The sequence below is a fragment of the Pezoporus wallicus genome, unplaced genomic scaffold (assembly GCF_028554395.1).
Source record: "Pezoporus wallicus isolate ANWC-B61680 ecotype Strahan unplaced genomic scaffold, APGP_CSIRO_Pwel_v1 scaffold_7402, whole genome shotgun sequence".
Taxonomy (NCBI): domain Eukaryota; kingdom Metazoa; phylum Chordata; class Aves; order Psittaciformes; family Psittacidae; genus Pezoporus; species Pezoporus wallicus.
In genome coordinates this window covers 3,972,307-3,990,480 of record NW_026641037.1, presented here as the reverse complement: position 1 = coordinate 3,990,480, position 18,174 = coordinate 3,972,307, and the positions used below count along the sequence as shown (strand labels likewise).

Below are 18,174 nucleotides of genomic sequence, written 5' to 3'. Positions count from 1 at the left end.
AAAAAGTACTGTACTAGTCATCACATCCTTCTTATGCTGCTTAATGTAACTACATCTAACCAGCGAGAAACTCCTTACAAGGACCAATTATGAAGCCACCAACTAATAGCACACATTAAGCCCATTTTTACTTAAGTGATGCTAACTTACTAGTGAGATAAGCACAGCTTCCTGTAACTCTTCCTTGTTCTAACCTTAACATAAAATCCTGAAAAAAAAAAAAGCATAAAATTACCTTACTTATTTAACAAGACCATTTTTGTTTAGTTTAATCATGTTTAATGAAGTTAATATTGTTACAACCCTTCACTGATCCTAACATGTCCAGGTCTGCATTTTAAGCTTTGTGGAGCACATATGCAGCATCTTCAATATCAGAGCTTTACAGAGAATTTTTTTAATTAATTTTGTAAAATTTTTCTTCAACTAAAAGATACACTGAACTCATGGGTTGGTAAGCTGATTGCTCTATAGCTCTCAAACCCCCTGTCCCAGTAAGCATGTTTGTTTTAAATGCATCTAAAAGTAACACTCCACAACAGCCTTCATTTATACTTTCAACAATTGTCTAAACCTCCAGAGACATGTCTGAACTTCCAGAGACACAGCTTTCAACATAATGATTTTCGTAAGACCCCTTTGACTAAATGTATTACATAAATGGTAAGGCAACCATTAATTTATATAGCAAAAGATAAGAGTAAAGTTACCACTAACTTGGTGCTGACACAGCATTTCTGAATCAGGCATTTTAATATCACTAATAGCGTACTTTGTCACAATTTAACAAATGAGAAATAGGCTAAAGTAATTTCTGAATCTGGTGAAATATTGTGTTCAAATCCCACATTTTTATTATTCCTTCAGTTACATTTTTATTCAATAAATACCTCGTTTTAATGGAATACATCATGCTAAGTCTTAGATGAGCAGCACAGAGAAGTCAGAAGAAAAACTGTAGGAACAGCACACTAAAAGAGATGAACAATGGGCCACTGTATGAGACATTCTGCAATATTTACATTACACAAATTTCAAACAGTGATCTTTAGGCAAATACAATAGTTCTTTTTTGTTGGTTTTGGGTTGGGTGGCTTTTTGTTTTTGTCGGGTTGTGGGGTTTTTTGTATGTTTTTTTTGTTGTTGGGGTTTGCTATACAACCGAAGGACTCTGCCTTCATAATTACGCAAACTTACATTTCTGAAGTTATCTTCAGAGAATGATGATAACACAAGACATTTTTTCATTTTTCTGTTCTCAAGCACTCATTTTCAGGAAGTAATTTTAAACATTGTTAGATCACCTTGAAATATTTAACCTTTCAACAGCATTTTATGAATAGCTCTACACTGAATTTTTGTCCACTTGACTAAAGATTTTATTCCTGAACATTTGGGGAACATCTCACCAAATTTTGTATTGTCTCTTCTGAGAGCAAACGGAAAGAGTGTATGTTGAAAAATGTTCAGATTTCTCACCTTTAATTGCACACATCAGAATCAATAGCTTTTCAAAAGAGAAAAATAAACCTAAGTACATTTTCCTATATACATAATCAGACAACTGCAAAACAAACTGTTTCAGGCCTAGTGTCTTCTTCCTCAGAAGTGTGTCCAGATCATTTGTGGACAGAAAAAAAATGGTGGTGATTAATCACCAGGCACCTATGATACAGAGCCTGTATCATACTAAATTTGGCAGGAGGGGCATTTCTACAGCAAAACTGAAAGGCAGTAAGACTACTTACTGTTTTTTTACTATACTGAATGATAGAAAACAAATTGGTGTGGAAGGACCTTGTGCGTAACATTCTTACAGAAGTGATTTTGGTCTTAGAGTAGCTATTACAAAAATGAGATTAACTGCATTCTTCCTTTTTGAGTTAAGAAGGTTGAATGACTTGGAATTCTACAAAGTATCTTTCTACATTTAACATGTACTCAATCAGGTTACTTTCTAGCTATGGCGAAAGGAGGAGTTAACAAGGAAATTAAGAGTCTGCAATCCCAGAAATGAAATGTAATCAGCTATGATTCCAGAGTAACAACATATATTGGGAAGGAAAGGGTAAAAGAAGCAGCTATTGACATTGTTTCCTGAGCCAAACCTTTTAAGGTGTCAGTGAATAGCAGTCTGTACTTTCACTTGAAAGCACAAGTATTCCTTGGATGATGTGCCTGCCTCAAGAGTTTAGGAGTTTAACAAAATCCACAACTTCCCCTCAAGATCTCTATTTCATGCTTTTAAATCTGTACCAGGGTGATCAGAGAATGCTTCAACACAGAGCATACAACAAATAGAAATGGCATCACTTAGAAGGGTGTTTTAATGTACATACAAATACTAAAACTTTATGTCAAACTGGCAGGATCGTTTGCAGGCAAGAAAATGACAATAGGTAAAATAACTTTAGGAATCTCATCCAGCTCAAACATACAAGACAGATGTTGAAAATAAAAGCTTTTTTAACTTTCAGGTCAAAAAAAAACTCCTCATTATACAACTTCAGCAAGCTCCCAAGCTATCTCATTGACACACAAGTCAGATTCTTCTGTCATGTGCACATAGCTTCAAAAATTAAAAGAGCAGGTGGATTTTCACTGAACTTCTCAATCCCATGAGACATTATTTTCTTTCTCCTGCAACATCTCATGATGCTCTCCAAAAGACAGGAAAGAGAATGGGATACAAAAGCCATTTCTATTCAGTCTTCTTTGTGCAAGATAACCTGGAAAAGGCTGCGCTCCTGTGTAAAGTGGCTGTTGAAACAGAAACGAGGTAATTTTAAGATGTGTGCAAATACATGACAGCATTTAGGCTTATGTTTTGGAGAATTAATATAGAAGAAAAGGTTGGAAATAATGCAAATATTTTTGCTAATAATACACACTGCCTTTAAGGAAAAAAAAATCAAAACGCATTTATTGACAAGTGTTCCCTAATTTTTGATTCCAGCTAGTTATGCCTCTTTCTCTTAACAGATTTAAAAATAATGAACTGAGAGTAATCAAATAGCTTATGGTGTTTCGCAATATCTGAATAACTAGACAGTAACTGTATTTCTATTAAGTTTAGAAAGTCTGTGTTAAGAGATGGAAGTACAGATCTGCAGATAAAAAGTGAAAAGCAGCAGCAGCAGTCAGGCTCCGGAATAATTAAAAATGAAATTTTCACAAAGTCTGTATGAAAACATGTGCACCTAACAGAAATGGATAATCATTTTATACTGAGCACGAAGAAAATTGTGGCAACCTTTTTGTGGTCGACACACAATTACCTGCTTGAATAATCTACTTTTCTTGGTGGAGGGCTTCTATGAAGGCTTCAAGCTTTTCCTGGATCTCCCGAACTTTTTCTGAAGGAATTAAAGAGGTCATTTTTCAAATACCTATTACTTAATTGAGGACATGCCCAGAAAGAAAACAAAAACCGAAACCAAACAAAACCAACCCCAAACAAAAATCCCCTAACAAATATCCCCCCCCCCAAACCCTTAAATTTGCAAACATGAACAAAACTCAATGCTATTGTCAATATTACCCTATGTATTGTTACTGAATTACTAAGATTTAGAACATTTTTCTAGAGCAGAATAAAAAAAAATCTTGCCCTTTTTGAAAAACACTATGATTACTATGTTAATTTAATAAATAAAAAATTTACCAAAGCAATCCAAAGCTAGAGACGTTCTATTTTGTAAACCTCTAATTTTCATTAGATCATGCACAGCAGAACTACTGTACACCTGCTACATGTAGGGAGTTGGTATCTTTTGAATAACTCCTACTAATCCCTTTCTCTTTTAACCAAATATCCTTATTCTCCACAGCAAGCGTTGCAAACACCACTAAAAATTCTAAAAAGAACTGAAAGCTAGTTCTTTTTGAGCAGCAAATTTCAGGGAACCAAATGTCAGTATTCAAAATACACCTATTCAAAAGGGCACACACAACGTTAAGAATGTTTAAAACTTCCATTTTATTTTCTTGCATTTCAGTGGTAACCAGATAGATGGGGGCAGAATCTTACTTTATAGAAATACTACAGCTGGGAGCTTATTTCACTACAAAAATACAATCTGAACACAATTACAAATAGTTACTAAGACTGAAAAGGCAACATTGACTGGGAAAAATTCAGAGGTTTAGGCATTTTTTCCACTCTTTTCTCAATTCCATGTAACGCTTGTCATCATACAACCTATTTGATATATTAAATTGCCTATGAAGCAAAATTTAGAACATAGCTGGAATCCAGTGCCTGCAAGATTTCCTGCTTCTCTCTCACCACATCCTCATTTGAAGCTTCTTCTGTGTGTGATTATGGCCATGGAAAACACACTTCAGAGACATGAAGGAACAGGGAGAGAGCAGTAGGACAGACAAAAATAAGCTAGACGAACATAAACACAGATAATCCCCCCCCCCACCCCCCAGTTAAAAATACTACTGGATTAATGCTGTATGTTCCCATGTATGAGATACAAGGTTTGAGGTTTTTTTTTTGTCTTTTATTAACGGTTTCTTTTCTTTAGCAATACCATGTGTTATAAACATGCTGTGCTGAGCTGAAACAAGAGTAGAGCAGAAAGAAAAATAAAACAGCCTTAAATAGGATACATAAGCATGAGTGGAACAAAAAAGTTACCTCCAAAGAGAATGCTCTAAGAATGTAGCCAAGGGAACTAAAAGATCCATCTAGGAAAAAATTACTATCCCACAGTTTATGAAATACTTCTATGAAATAATTTTAGAATAATTACAATAGTAATGATGACAATAACTCAACAAAACTCTGTAGCCCTGTTCTAACAGAAGTAGAGAATTTTAGCTAGCATGTGAAATAAAATATGGAAAATGGCCTGCATGAGGATGAAGAGATCTCAAGCTTCGTCACCCAATTCTTAGATGATTAAGGGCAAGCCCACTTATCCTTTCAACACTTCAGCATCCCCTGAACAAACACAGACATACAGTGAGGTTGAATCACACTCCGTGTCCTAAAGAAAGCACCGAGGAACTTTCTTGAATTCCAGCTGATTTTGTGGTTTTTTGTTTGTTTGTTTGTTTTTTGTTTGTTTTTGTTTTTTTTTTTTTTAAAGTACTTGGATATTCAATTAAGATTACAGTCAGTGTGAGGACAAAAGCAGTATCTTGGAAGTTCAGAAACAGCAGTAGTTGCTTTTTGCCAGAAAAAATATTAAAATAAAAAGTCCGTGATTCAGTTGAGAAGAGAGAATATTTGAAAGCTGCCAGCAAAAAAAAAGTAGCCCCACGATCGCTTCTCCTTACTAAGCACATTCAAAGTGTTTTCATTACTTTTTAAAAGAATAAAAAGAAGTACCGTTTGTGTGTCAGTATACAAGTATCTTGTGTAATGAAAACATTAATTACATGGCATTTATTTAGGCAACTACTTAACTTGGCTTCCAATACTGATGCTCTATTTATGTTTACAAAATTAACCTTTGAAATAACATCTTTGTATCTTGGAGAAACTTGACATTATTTTTGGAAATTACTAATCCTGGTCCTTGCTCTCCAAAATTGCCAAACTGTCAGTAGTAACGGGAAATTAGATCTCGCAACCCAAAAGATCTCTTCATGTTGTCCTTTCAATAGCTTTATTTTTTACTTTCTTTTTTTTTTGTAATTGCTACATGCTTTCCCCAAGTATGTTCTTTGTATTGATCAAGCCATTACTCAGTGAAAGCAGACAGATTTAGCAGTATTAAATGCAAATATTTTCCCTTCTCAACCTCTTAGCTAATGAAATATTCCAGTCCTGAAAATTCAGAGCATCAGCAAAAATCTGTAATTATTATTTCACGCTTAAAAAAAAAAAAAAAAAGGGTCTGTGCCAACAAAATCTATTTTAATTTTCTGATTAGGGCATATTAAAATAACAGGATATCAAATATGTATTCCACCAGAATATACTGAATCAGCTGTGTTTGCTCAGAGAACAGACATACTAAAATTGACTCAATATTATGAGCATTTTATTAGTTTTTATACTTGGACTGAATAGAAATGATTGCTTAACTATAATAATTATGAGATCTTGAGGTAATTTAATGCTTTGAAAAAACATGCTGACTATTCTTAGAAAAGTTACAATGACTGCCAAGTAGCTGCAATTATTCATGCTATGCCTTGTATTCTTAGCAGTAGTAAAGCCTCAGCACACCCCAGCCAACCTGTTACATTTTCCTACAAGTCTATTCTGTAGCAGAGAGAAATCTGATAAACTAGGTTTACTTTTTCAATAGGCTAATGGCAGAGATATGCATTTACACAACACTAATCTTAATAAACCAGTAAATACAAATGTTTAGGCAGAACTTTCCTAATGGGTGCAAGTGCAGGGTCTGCAAATCTAGAATAACTGCCCATAGTTTCATCAGCATCATGTGACACTGCATTTGGAACAACAATTGGTTGTTACAATTCAAGAGTAAGATCTTTATTTAGGCAAGTTCCCTGTGAAATGCATAAACTGTGTCCCCATATTTGCAGGGTTTTGATTGACACCTAGATCAAAATATCAGTGACTTACACTTGTAAATTACAGTGCTTCTGTTTTGAGGAAGATGTATCAACATGCCAAACCCAGAACATTATTTAGATTTCAGATAAGAATACTTACTATGTAATTATATTAAGGGATAGACAATGGTGACCTGTTGCTCTAGTTTTGTGGTACTGTGCTTTTCCATGAACAAGCCAGAAATGGAATAAAAGCACTTAGCTTGCTGGCAAATTATTTTTGTAACAGGTTGAACTACCACAGCATCATTATACAATGTTCCAGTATCAAGGAAGGCTGTTGAAGTACTACACTCTTTTTATATGGCACTGCAGAAGTTTAAATATATACTATGGCTTACACACTGGATTCTAGAAAGATGATATGGTCTTTGGTAGTTTTAATGCAGACCTGAAGTCACAAATACGTAACTCTTCCAGCACCCATCAGACCATGATCAAAAATCAAATTAAATCAATGAAGAATAACTGTAACTAACCCCTTGTTTCCATCTTTAGAAGAGTAAAATTCACAGGCCTAGGGGCAATGAATGGCTATTCTACTTCCCATTTACCCCTTGTTTACCTAAAAGATAAGCTGGTTCATACATCAACTCATGCCTCTTGATCTGGTCATGAATATTCCTATAATCCTCCTTCCATATCCCCAAAATCTTTACTGACAGCACAAGAAAATTCTTTACTCAGATGTCTTGAGATCCTCATTCATGCTCAGTCTCTCTTTGTCTTCATATGAAATAATACTGCTACCTGCTCATTTTCTTTTCATTAAACCTATGGCCCTAAATCCAAAAGGCTCAAACCCAAACTAATTGATCTGTAATGAGAATTTTGAAACAGTGCGAACACAGACAGATGCAGCTAGATAAAATTCGCTTTTCCTCATACCATAAGATGGTCAGAAGGGAAATCCCATAAATATTCAGTCTTACAACTGCTTAGGTTGTTGAGCTTATTTACTAACGAACAGTGCAGAAGCTAGGGAATCACTGCTAAAATGAAACAGCTCAAGTAAGTAGTCAAATGAACCTTCTGAGGTAGAGGCCAAATAATCTTGAAATGGTACTGAACACAAAATAAATAATAAAAAAAAAAACCAAACCCAAACAACCCCAAAACAACCATGCTTTAAGTAGCAACAAAATATTGATAGATGCTTTCTAATTGCATTAATTGGTTTAATAAAAGGGGTGGTCTCTGCCCACAAACCCTGTCTTGCTTATGCTTCTGAAGATAAGTGAATTTTGACACATTGAAATCATACATACTTACCTTTAAAAACCCAGTGGTTTTAGCACAGGATTTTAAAGATGTTCATGTCTATCTGTGCCAGAACAGGAAGAAAACTACATGGGTACTGTAAGCAAATGAAAAAGCTCTCCCTTTCCCTGTTTACAAGATTGCCCATTTGAAATCAAATTTCAGTTGCAGCATCAAGAAAAAATTAAGTCAAATCTTTCTGAACACAGATCAATCTTTTATTTTGTACTCCGATGAAACTTATAGCATAAAACCATCATGACTAGAATGTGTTAACACCTCATTATATATTCTCCTGTTCTATGTTAAAGTGATTTCTACCTCCAACTAATATTTACATGGCTTTGAAAGCTCATGGTTGTTACTCCTTTTACTCTGGATTGTGTTTAGACTTTAGTCATGCCCCCTTCCTGCCCCTCCCCCTTTTTTTTTTTAATCTTCCTTCCTTTCCTTAATCCCTTCTTTGCCTATAAACATTCTCACTGCTTGCTGTGTCACATCTATACTATGGTTAATTAACCATAGAAGCAGAAATGTTGAATTTACTGCTCTGAATGCATCATCTTTACTCTAATAAAAAAGAAAGCCTGGTCTGTAGACAGATTTCATCAGAATGCCCAGAAGTAATTCATTAAAACGGGAAATGTTGATCCACAGTTTCCTATTGAAAGTCGAATCTTAGCTTAGGGCTACCTAAGACACAAACCCTCCAGCTGTACAGAACCCCTATGAATAGCCAGGTGGAGAAGGGGAGGAGGGGGAAATCACCTCTTCAGAGTTCAGCCCTTTGTACCACATTCCTGGATTTTCTAAGGGCCATGTAAAAGCTTTACTTCTTGTTGAAATAGTACAAGGCAGCATGTTCACAGCTACTTCCAAATAACACCCCAGAAAGCAGACTTTCCACCCACAGTTACATGACCTGCGTCAACATGCTTCCTCATGTCTCACTCAACCACAGCCTCACGGCTACTGTAGTTTACTGATCATTGCAAGGTCATGTCCCGCTGAATTTTAGAAAATCATTTGAAACTACCCATCACATTTTTTTGCCAGTTTCCTCTTGTTCACATGCCATACTTTCCTCTGGATGAGGCCAAAAGGAAAGCTAAAGTTTTAAGGCGGGGTGAGAGGGTGCGCTGTGGCAAAAACCACCCAGGCTGTCCTTAAAGAGACAGAACATCATTTATCAGCTGCAAAGACAGATTTATAAGTAGAGGGCCCCTCTGTTCCTTTAAGGCTGCAAAACAGATGGGAAGTGAATGGACAGTCAAAGGGTCAAGAAAACACATGGGAGGTGCTGCTTGTCTGCTGTATGTATGTTCCCAGCATAAGAAAGAGGTCAAGATTGTAACTGCATGGCTGGGTGCTGGAAAGGCCTTTTCTTTAAGCTTTTACAAAGACAAATGCTGTTCGTCATCCTGCTGTCAAACGGCTATAAATATTGGTTTGTCAAGAGCTAAAAGTTTTTTAAAAAGGCTGAGCAGGAGGATGAATCATGTGAATGGTTCTTAATTAGCTCATTAGTGTAATAAAAGCACTGTAGAACCCTGAAAAGTTTAAATGGAATTTATAATAGTCCATGTAGTAAATCCATGAATCATTAAAAATATACAGCCTTTAAAATGCAAGCTTGCAGAAAACAGCTAGCACACTCTGTAGTTACTACTAGTTAAGACTGAATCAAGATGCTAACTGATGCTACATAGTAGTAGCTTTCCTGTATTATTACAAAATGTTTCTTCTGTGTACAGCAATCTGCAATTAGATTTGAATTTGCAGCCATTTAATGGAGTTGTTTCTATAAATCCTGACTTCAAAGTATGCTCACTGGAATCCAATAATGATGATACAAAAATACTGTAAACACATTTATAAATCAGGCTTCCCCTGTCTGACAGACAGGGCTAGACATCCACCATTAAATTACTGACTTTTCTACTGGCTTTAAATCCCTTTGCCATCCTGAGATAAAAGGTATTTTAAACTGAGCAACGTCTAGAATACCTGTACTCCAGTTGCCAGTTCCAAAAAGACAGTGAGAAGGACAGGGACATGCTCTAACTATCCAAGTGCATCAGGTGAGATGCTTTCATTATTAAACAGATGGAGGTAAGATTTCAGTGGCTTTTCAAAAATATTTTTTAAACCCTAGAACAAGACCTAGTGCTAAACATAGTATTTTAATATCACTATTAACATTTCCAAGAGTCAGTCAACATACTGATTTCATGGACATGACTACATCAACAACTGCCTGCTGGAGCTGGTGACCTGGTTGAAAATGTCCTTTTGTATGGCATTAATAGGAGACAAAAAACAAGGAGCCTGTTTTGTACAAAGACAGATACATAGTATACATTTCTCCTTTTTCCTGTTGTAGGTAAATCCACCACTAAAATAGGAAAATATCACCTCCAGATTCTGTATTTAACCTGTCATAGAAAAATAGTAAGATCTTAGTCTTAAGAAGTCATTTTAGACGAAGGGTATGGGGGGGAATATTACAGTTGACATCACTTTCATTGAAGTATCAATATCATATTACTTAATCCCTGCATATCATATTTGAGCAAAGCTATCAGCTGCCTGTGCAAAACAGTACCACCTTTATTTCAGACTAAAGATAACTGAGCAGCAAAAGAGAGCTTGCCTGAAAGCACTTCAGCTATTTTTACAAGGTATTGAGGACTGGAATGTTATTCAGAATTATAATAATGCTTTTTAGCACCAGAAATGGGAATTGGGCATTGGGCTGATGAACCTGTAAATTAATAATCAATCAGTATCTTAACCTATAGCTGCCTCAGATTCAAGCAAGACCTCTGCATCTTAATGAAACAGCTTCCACAACACACTTCACCCCTCCTCAGCAGAACAGAACAGAAGCTGTGTTTCTTGGAGCAGTCCCCAGGGATCCTCAGGCTGGCAAGTATGAAGTCTTTCTGTCTCTGAGCATATGAGAACTCAGGTATGGGGCTGAAGCAAAATGACAACTATGCAGACTACTAACTTTATACAAGATATGTTTCTGGGGCTATTACACATCAGTCCTGCTTGTCTACAGAAAAGAAACTATTACTGAAATGTGGTGTGAGGTCACAAGCTAGTATACATTTCTATACAGTCAAATTAGCTTAACGTAAAAATGATTACTAATCTATACTAAGATGAGAGTCACAATGAGAGCTTATGAGAGTCTCGATGTCTGCAATAGGAAGGCAGGACTTAGGCACCTTTCAGTCTTCTATCTCTACCTTAGATTTTTAATTGAAACTGTTCTAATAACTCAATCATTCAACAGAATTTAGCTGTCCTGTTTACTGGACAGCCAGAAGCCGCTTAGTAGCAGAATGACAAGGCAACCAACCTCATAAAACACACGTCCTGAATCAGACTTATGGACACAGACTGAATTTCAAAATCAAAACTGTTAAGCTAGAATGAATCAGAACATGATGATGCTCGTTTTTTGGGTGGAAGTAGTTAAAAGTATAAAAACACACTAGAAATACTACCCAAAGATTCATCCAGTGATTAAAAGAAACAAAACAAAACAAAAACCCCTAACTTTTTCTTATGCAGAAGGAACATATACAGCTATAAAGGCAAATTACTTATGTAAAGGCTACTGTAACCTTAAGGCTATAAAATTGTAAACAGACTTTAACGTAAGAAGTAATTGATACATGTTGGTTCTCAACCCAAAATAAATCATACTTTTTAGTTAGCCAGATAATAAAATATTGGAACTATTTACACGAAAGTCTCTCTAAAAGATGATGTTGGAAAACAAAATGGTAATAAGTAATTTTTGGATCATAATAATAAACTTAATTTTTCAGTAGTCAGAAACTTAAGCCATCATGCCCTGAAGAAAAACAGGTTGCTCTATGTTTTATTTTCTTATTTTTAGCTAGGACTGATAATAAACTCTTCCCTTCCCTTTTGTTTTTATATTGACTTCCAAATTACAAGCAAAGTGGGTTCCACTACAACATTAACAATGTGCAACATACATGACCCTGACTTCTCCAGCTTTTGGAAATGGGAAAGTTACACTCCACAGTTTCATATTAGCTCAAAACAAATACATACACTGGTCAGTTTAACAGTTTGTATTTATATAAACAGCAATCTCTCCATGATAAGTACATATTTAAATTTTGATTAACAGGTACTCTCATAAGCAACCAGTACTAAAAGGAAAATAGCATCCATCTAGGTGTTTTGATCCTTGCATCATAAAGGAAATTTTTGAATCCTTAAGTACAAGAGACATGGGTAAGATTAGCAGGCATTAAATATGTCATTACTCACGTAACAGTTTATCAATATTTTTCAATGTCAGCTTTAAGTGATAGGCTTCGCTTAGTCAGTGACAAATGTGCTGAACTTTGGAAGGATCCGTTTTAGAACCTGGACATCACTGCCTAACTCTTCATCAGTAACTTTAAGAAGTCACAGCAGACAGACTGTGGTCATCTGGGATTCTTAAGTTAAGTAAACCATCACTCCATCACAGGCGGTTTACAAGTGATCTATGTTCTCCCTTGAGGATTACTTCCCTCTCTGAGAAGATGCAGCTTTTTAAAACACTTTCTGTCATGACACAAAGCAGGAACTACCCTATCTGCACTCTGACACAGACCATCCTACACATTCTTCAGGTTTTAATTCATTAGTTTTCGCAGCTGCCCCAAAACTCAAGGAGAAAAAGAAAAAAAACCAAACAAACAAAAAAAGAACTTTAAACATTCAACCAGTGTCTTTCATGTCAAAGCACACTTGCTCGGGTTAATTTCATAGATTATCTACATGGAATTAAAAATACAATAATCATGAAAAAAAACCAATTAATTTCCATTCTAACAGAGTACCAGAAAGTTAGCAAATGACTAAAAATAATGGGATGCACTGTTGATTTGCTTATGTTCAAAGGCAGGGAAAACTGAAGACACAACTGCACAGACTGATTCCAAGCATGTTGCACCCCAACTTTCTGCACCAGAGAGCACCAAGACATCTACAGAGCTCAAAGGGAGCACAGCAGTCATACTGCCACCAGCACACTGTTGACACCAGCATAAGCTTGAACTCTTAGGCACAGACAGCCCACACTTTGACTGGTTGTGATTTTGTCAAAAATCATAGAATCAAAGAATGGTTTGGGCTGGAAGGGACATTAAAGCTCATATAGTTCTAACCTCGTGCTATGGGCAGGGACACCTTCCACTAGACCAGGTTGTTCAAAGCCCCATCCAACCTGGCCTTGAATGCTGCCAGGGATGGGGCAGCCACAGCTTCTCTGGGCAACCTGTGCCAGCACCTCACCACCCTCATAGTGAAGGAATTTTTTTCCGTGTGGAAAATTAATGTGCTGTAATTGACAACCAGCCTCTGATAAGATGTAGGCCATATTAACATCCTGGGAGAAGCTGAAGGCAGAGGACTGTGAAGATAGCCGCTGCCCTGCACATGCTTATCAGAAGTTAGATATCTGTTTGGTGATTTCCAGAGGGAAATGGCCACTATGCGTATGCCTGGTTAGAAGGCCACAACATCTCCTGGTGTAATTTTTCTGCAGCTCAGGATCCGAGTGTTCCTCACTGCTACGATCAGCTGAAAGGAGCAAAGCAAGACTGCTGCCACTTCTGCAAGCTGTCTCACAAATATGAAGTGACCATGTTTTTACTTATGTAGCTTCTGAAACTCCCAATAGTTTGGCACTGTGAAAGAAATGAAAGCACAAAATAACCACAGTTTTGCAGATTCTAATAAAATAAAATTACTCCTCCATTTGGATTTCTAGGATGCTTTCCTCTTTCCTGTGTCTGTTTTTGAGCAGTGGGGGCGAAATCTAGGCTCTACATTAAAGTATCTTCAAAATTATAACTTTTTTTTTTTCCTACATCTTGTAAACACTGAAACCCGTGTTGGTTCTGTAAGGACTGATTTAAGGACTACTAACCACTGCCTTTTGAGCTGCTTTGTCTGCCTCTGGTTTCTAGGGGAAAAATTACCCAATATACGCTTATTTGAGAAAGAATCTTTCCCTTTACAGCTGAGCTTTGCCCCCTATGAAATGCTGTGACCTTTCAAAAAAGTTGAAGCTCATAATAGAAAATGGAAGCAAAGGCTTTACAAAGCCAATTCAGAGCATAATTTTAAGGAGCACATGTAATTAACAATGTCATGGAGGACAGAGGTCAAATCAAAATATTGCTGACAGCCATCTCAAGGGACTGAAATTTAATCAGGCTACAGCAATGTTTACTACACATAGGGTTCATTTCACACAACATTTTTATTCTGCAGCTAACAGCAATGAAAAGAAAAAAATAACGTAACCACAGAGCAAATCATTATTTGCAAAGCACTGCTCACAAACTTCATCCCCAACTTTGCACAGATGGGAGACTTGCTTGGATTTGTATCTGTTCATTACATGCAACAGACACACTCAGCTTAGTCAAATACACCACAAGAATTCCAGATCCTGAGTCAGCAACTTGCATATAGAAGTACCAACCTCGTCTAACATTAGCTTTCTAAGTCCATTAAAATGGCAAGTTTATTATATGCATATATGGTATTAAATCATTCATGCTCAAAGTTTGCAAAAGGTTTACATTCAACACTAACTGATTCAACACAAAAGAACAGTTAAGAAGTTAATGCAGTGACTTGAAAGCAATGACTTTAGATATAAAACTTGAGAGTATTTTACTGTAACACTGGTTAAATTTTATACATTTTAGCCTTTACCAGAAAAAAAAATAAAGTTCTGCAAACTGTTACATTTCATACCTTACAAATGTATGATACAACTCCAAAAATGCCACTAAGCTATCTTTTCTTCATGTTGAAGGCTCACTTCTCAAAAGTTTCAAACAGCTTTTGTGCAGAACAAAGTCTCAGCTAGCCCACAACACCTGTACAGGTGTCAATATTCCTGACAGATGAATTTGGAGGCTGACCTCTTCACATTCATACCTAGTAATTTCAGGATCGAGTTTCCACAAGCACCCTGCAAGTCCTTTCCCACCTCCTGCCAATGACTCTCCCTGCATAAATGCACATTATTTTACTTACCGTTTGGTGAAGTTTTGGGTTTTCTTTTCCTTTTTTAACTGTGAGGAAACAGGGTATTGAAGTAGTATGCTGACCTAGGAAAGACGCTCTTTATGTACTATCTTTATATGTGTTCTATGGGTTTATCATGTGCACATAAAAGATAACTTTGCAAAATTCATAGTTTAGCTGTTTAAAAGGAAGAAATGAGAAGAAATAACTGAAGATATAGCATGTGTATTTCTTTGGGGTCTGTGAAATTTCATCTCTAGTGAAGTCAATGGCAAAACTGTTGACTGCTGATTCCTCTTAGCTATTCAATGTACACGTGCACCACCTACCATGTTTTAAATGCTATTGCAATATGAATATATGTAGCCTAGAATATATGTAGCCTAGGTTTAGGATAAGACACTGGAAGAAATGATTAAAGCATTCAGTTCGTAACAGCTTTTTGGTAATAAAGCTTAGTAAACTACTACTTTTCCTGTACTTGCTACTGAGAAATGTGTAACAGAAAAAATGACCATACCTTGCTATCTTCATGAACTGTGTGCCATACAAACACCCCCAAAAGTGGAAAACAAGAGTGACAAGGCTAGGCAAGTGCATCTTCCTCTCAGACAAAAAAACCTAACATCCAAGAAACCAATGCCAACTGCCTAAGCCATGGTCGTGCTTCAAAATGCAACAGAAAATAACCAGAGACAAGAGGCTTGGCACCAGCTCTGCTGCATACTCATCCTCCCTCCTCTTCCTATAAAGGCCGTTCATTGCCATCTTGTGTTGCAAAGTTGTACGGCAACTATTAAGTTCACGCTATTAAGGAAGTTTGCCCTTTATATAGAACAAGAAAGTCCAGCAGAGTGGAATTCTGGAAACAATTCAGTAGTTCCGCGAATCCTTTCACTGGGAGCTCAACATCCAACAGAAAAAAAGCCATGTTAAATAACAGTCCACAGAAAGTTATCTGTACATGCTATCAATTTTGCACAGAACTATAGAGTAGTAATTTCAGCAGAAATACTCTATCATTTGTGTTAAAAATAAACCAGCAGAAAAAAAGATATTATTTATCAGAAAAAAACTACATTTTTTCACTTACGTCGTAATTTTTCTCCTCAGAAAAATATATTTATTACCCAATACTGAAAAATGTAATTAAAAATATTTTAGGTAAGGTGTGACTTCAAAGAATTATCTTTTGCAAATAACCATCCCACTTCAGCAATGCCATCAAAAAGATCCTGAAACTAAGCAAATGCCAGCAGTTTTAATAATTTAACAAATTTTGCAGAAAAAAGTTCTGAAGTACATTTACAATTTAAAAACTTTCATTAACTTCAGAGGCAGCCCACATGAATGTTCTATGTCAGTCACTTCAGAAAAGTTAAATACCGAATACAGGATAAACTAGTATGACCTAGTAAATACTGTAAAAGATTACTGACAGAATTAAAGGATATGTTCTGACTAATCCATCTTCTAAGGTATCCTGGGCTCACTTAAACCATGACATAAGGTATTGTAGAAACAAAGGGTAATTAATATTTAAAAATAGAAAACAGGAAAGCTTTGTATAGAGCTACACACACTTGTGTATAACACAACCATAGGCATTTGAAAGGACTGACTTACCACCATTAGATACTATATTCTTCCTACAGCCACAATCAGTGCCTTAAAGCCTGCAGTACGAACAGGGCAGTACTGACAAGAAAGTGGAAGTATTTATGGGTGGAGATTCTCCTTTTAAAATGAAAACATTTACCATTGTACTTTTAGCTCCCTCTACCCTATTTTACTTCTTGCAGAATCTAGCACATAGTATATTTAAGATATTGATTTAACTAAGCATATAGTAAAATATAAGTTGTGTGGAATATGTTTCAAATAAAAATATTTTGTTCTTCAGCAATGAACGCAATCAAGATGCATGTGCAAATCGGAAAGTAAACGTAATTCTTCCTGTTGCTGATGATGCTATCCCAAGATAGGGTGAAAGACCTGGGTATGTTCTTCAACTGACAGACAATTTTCGTGAAGAACTTCAATATAAATAATGCACCAGAGTTGTGAGAGAGGCTGGAAAAAACTGCATTAAACCACTGTGGAAGGGAATGCCCTACAAGGAATTACTGTAAAAAAAAAACCCTATCCGATTAAAAACCAGGAAGCATAACAATACAACTGTATAAATTCATAATGCAGATACATTTTGAATACTGCATGCAGTTCTGCTCTTTCATCTCAAATAATTTAGCAGAATTAAAAAAAGGAGAAAGAGTGGCAAGGTTGACTGAAGCTATGAAACAATGTCCATGCAAGGAAGCAACTACACAGATGATAACTTTTCAAGTCAAAAGAAAAAGAAAGAGGGAGTGCAGGTAGCATAAATACCTATGAAGTCATGAGTGGCACAGAAAAATGAACAGAGAAAGATTACCGAGTATTTTTCCCAGTGCAAGAACTGAGGAGAACCAAATGAAACTGGCAGGTGGCTCAAAAACAAACAAAAGGAAGTACTTTTTCCACACAATGTGTAGTTAAACTCTGGAACTAATTGCCACAGGATGTTGTGGATGCCAAAGTTTACATGAGTTCAAAAAGCAATTAGAGAAATTCACCGGAGGGGGAAAACACATCCATGAACGGCTGTTAATCACAAAGATATTACCAGAGGATTAGGAAATCTTGGAGCCACAGACTGTCAGATGCTGAAAGAGCACACCAGGCAAGTACTACTGTATGCTTAACCTGTTCTTATAGTGTTCTGTAAGTACCCACACCTGCTCATTGCCAGAGGTAGGACTGGGATACACCAATCACAAGCCTCTTTCAACACAGGAATTCTTACGGGTTGATTATATTCTAGGACATTTTTAAGTAACTTTTTCCAGCTCAGCTATTCATCTTCTGCTCTGCCCACTTTTGCATGCTATGATCCTGTCTTCCAGATGGTCTCTAGTCCTAGGGCTTATTTCCATAAACTTAGTCATTTTTCACTGGTAAAAGTATCATGATTATATTTATGATAAGGAGCACATTTACATCACATTTAAAGCCTTTTTTTTTGAAGAAAAAGTACCATTTAGTACATTATAAAATACATAATTTGTTAGAAACTATTCAAAAAATCTGTTTACACTCTTTAAGATATCTATAATGAAACCTGGGAAGTATACACCAGGAAGCAGCCAGACTCAGAGCCTAAGGAACTGTAACGGAAAATTTATATATAGGGTTAAAACACCAGTCAAGGCTATAGAACACAGACAACAAAACTTGTTC

The 18,174-nt window shown here is 36.2% G+C and overlaps 1 protein-coding gene across 9 annotated transcripts in view; it reads right to left on the bottom strand.

The window, feature by feature from the left end:
• Positions 1 to 2,311: 2,311 nt before the first annotated feature.
• Positions 2,312 to 18,174, bottom strand: part of OPA1 (OPA1 mitochondrial dynamin like GTPase) — a 53,339-nt gene continuing 37,476 nt past the window's right edge. For 4 of the 9 annotated variants that reach the window (XM_057421646.1, XM_057421651.1, XM_057421649.1 and 1 more), the window contains 3 exons: positions 14,905 to 14,978; positions 3,279 to 3,356; positions 2,312 to 2,760 (listed from right to left, as the gene is read on the bottom strand). In XM_057421646.1, the coding sequence (XP_057277629.1) occupies positions 3,315 to 3,356; positions 14,905 to 14,978 (116 nt within the window). In that variant the 3' untranslated portion in view covers positions 2,312 to 2,760; positions 3,279 to 3,314. Of the gene's footprint in view, positions 2,761 to 3,278; positions 3,357 to 14,904; positions 14,979 to 15,282; positions 15,800 to 18,174 lie in introns of those variants that run through there. The other 5 variants (XM_057421648.1, XM_057421652.1, XM_057421650.1 and 2 more) reach the window with 2 other exon arrangements.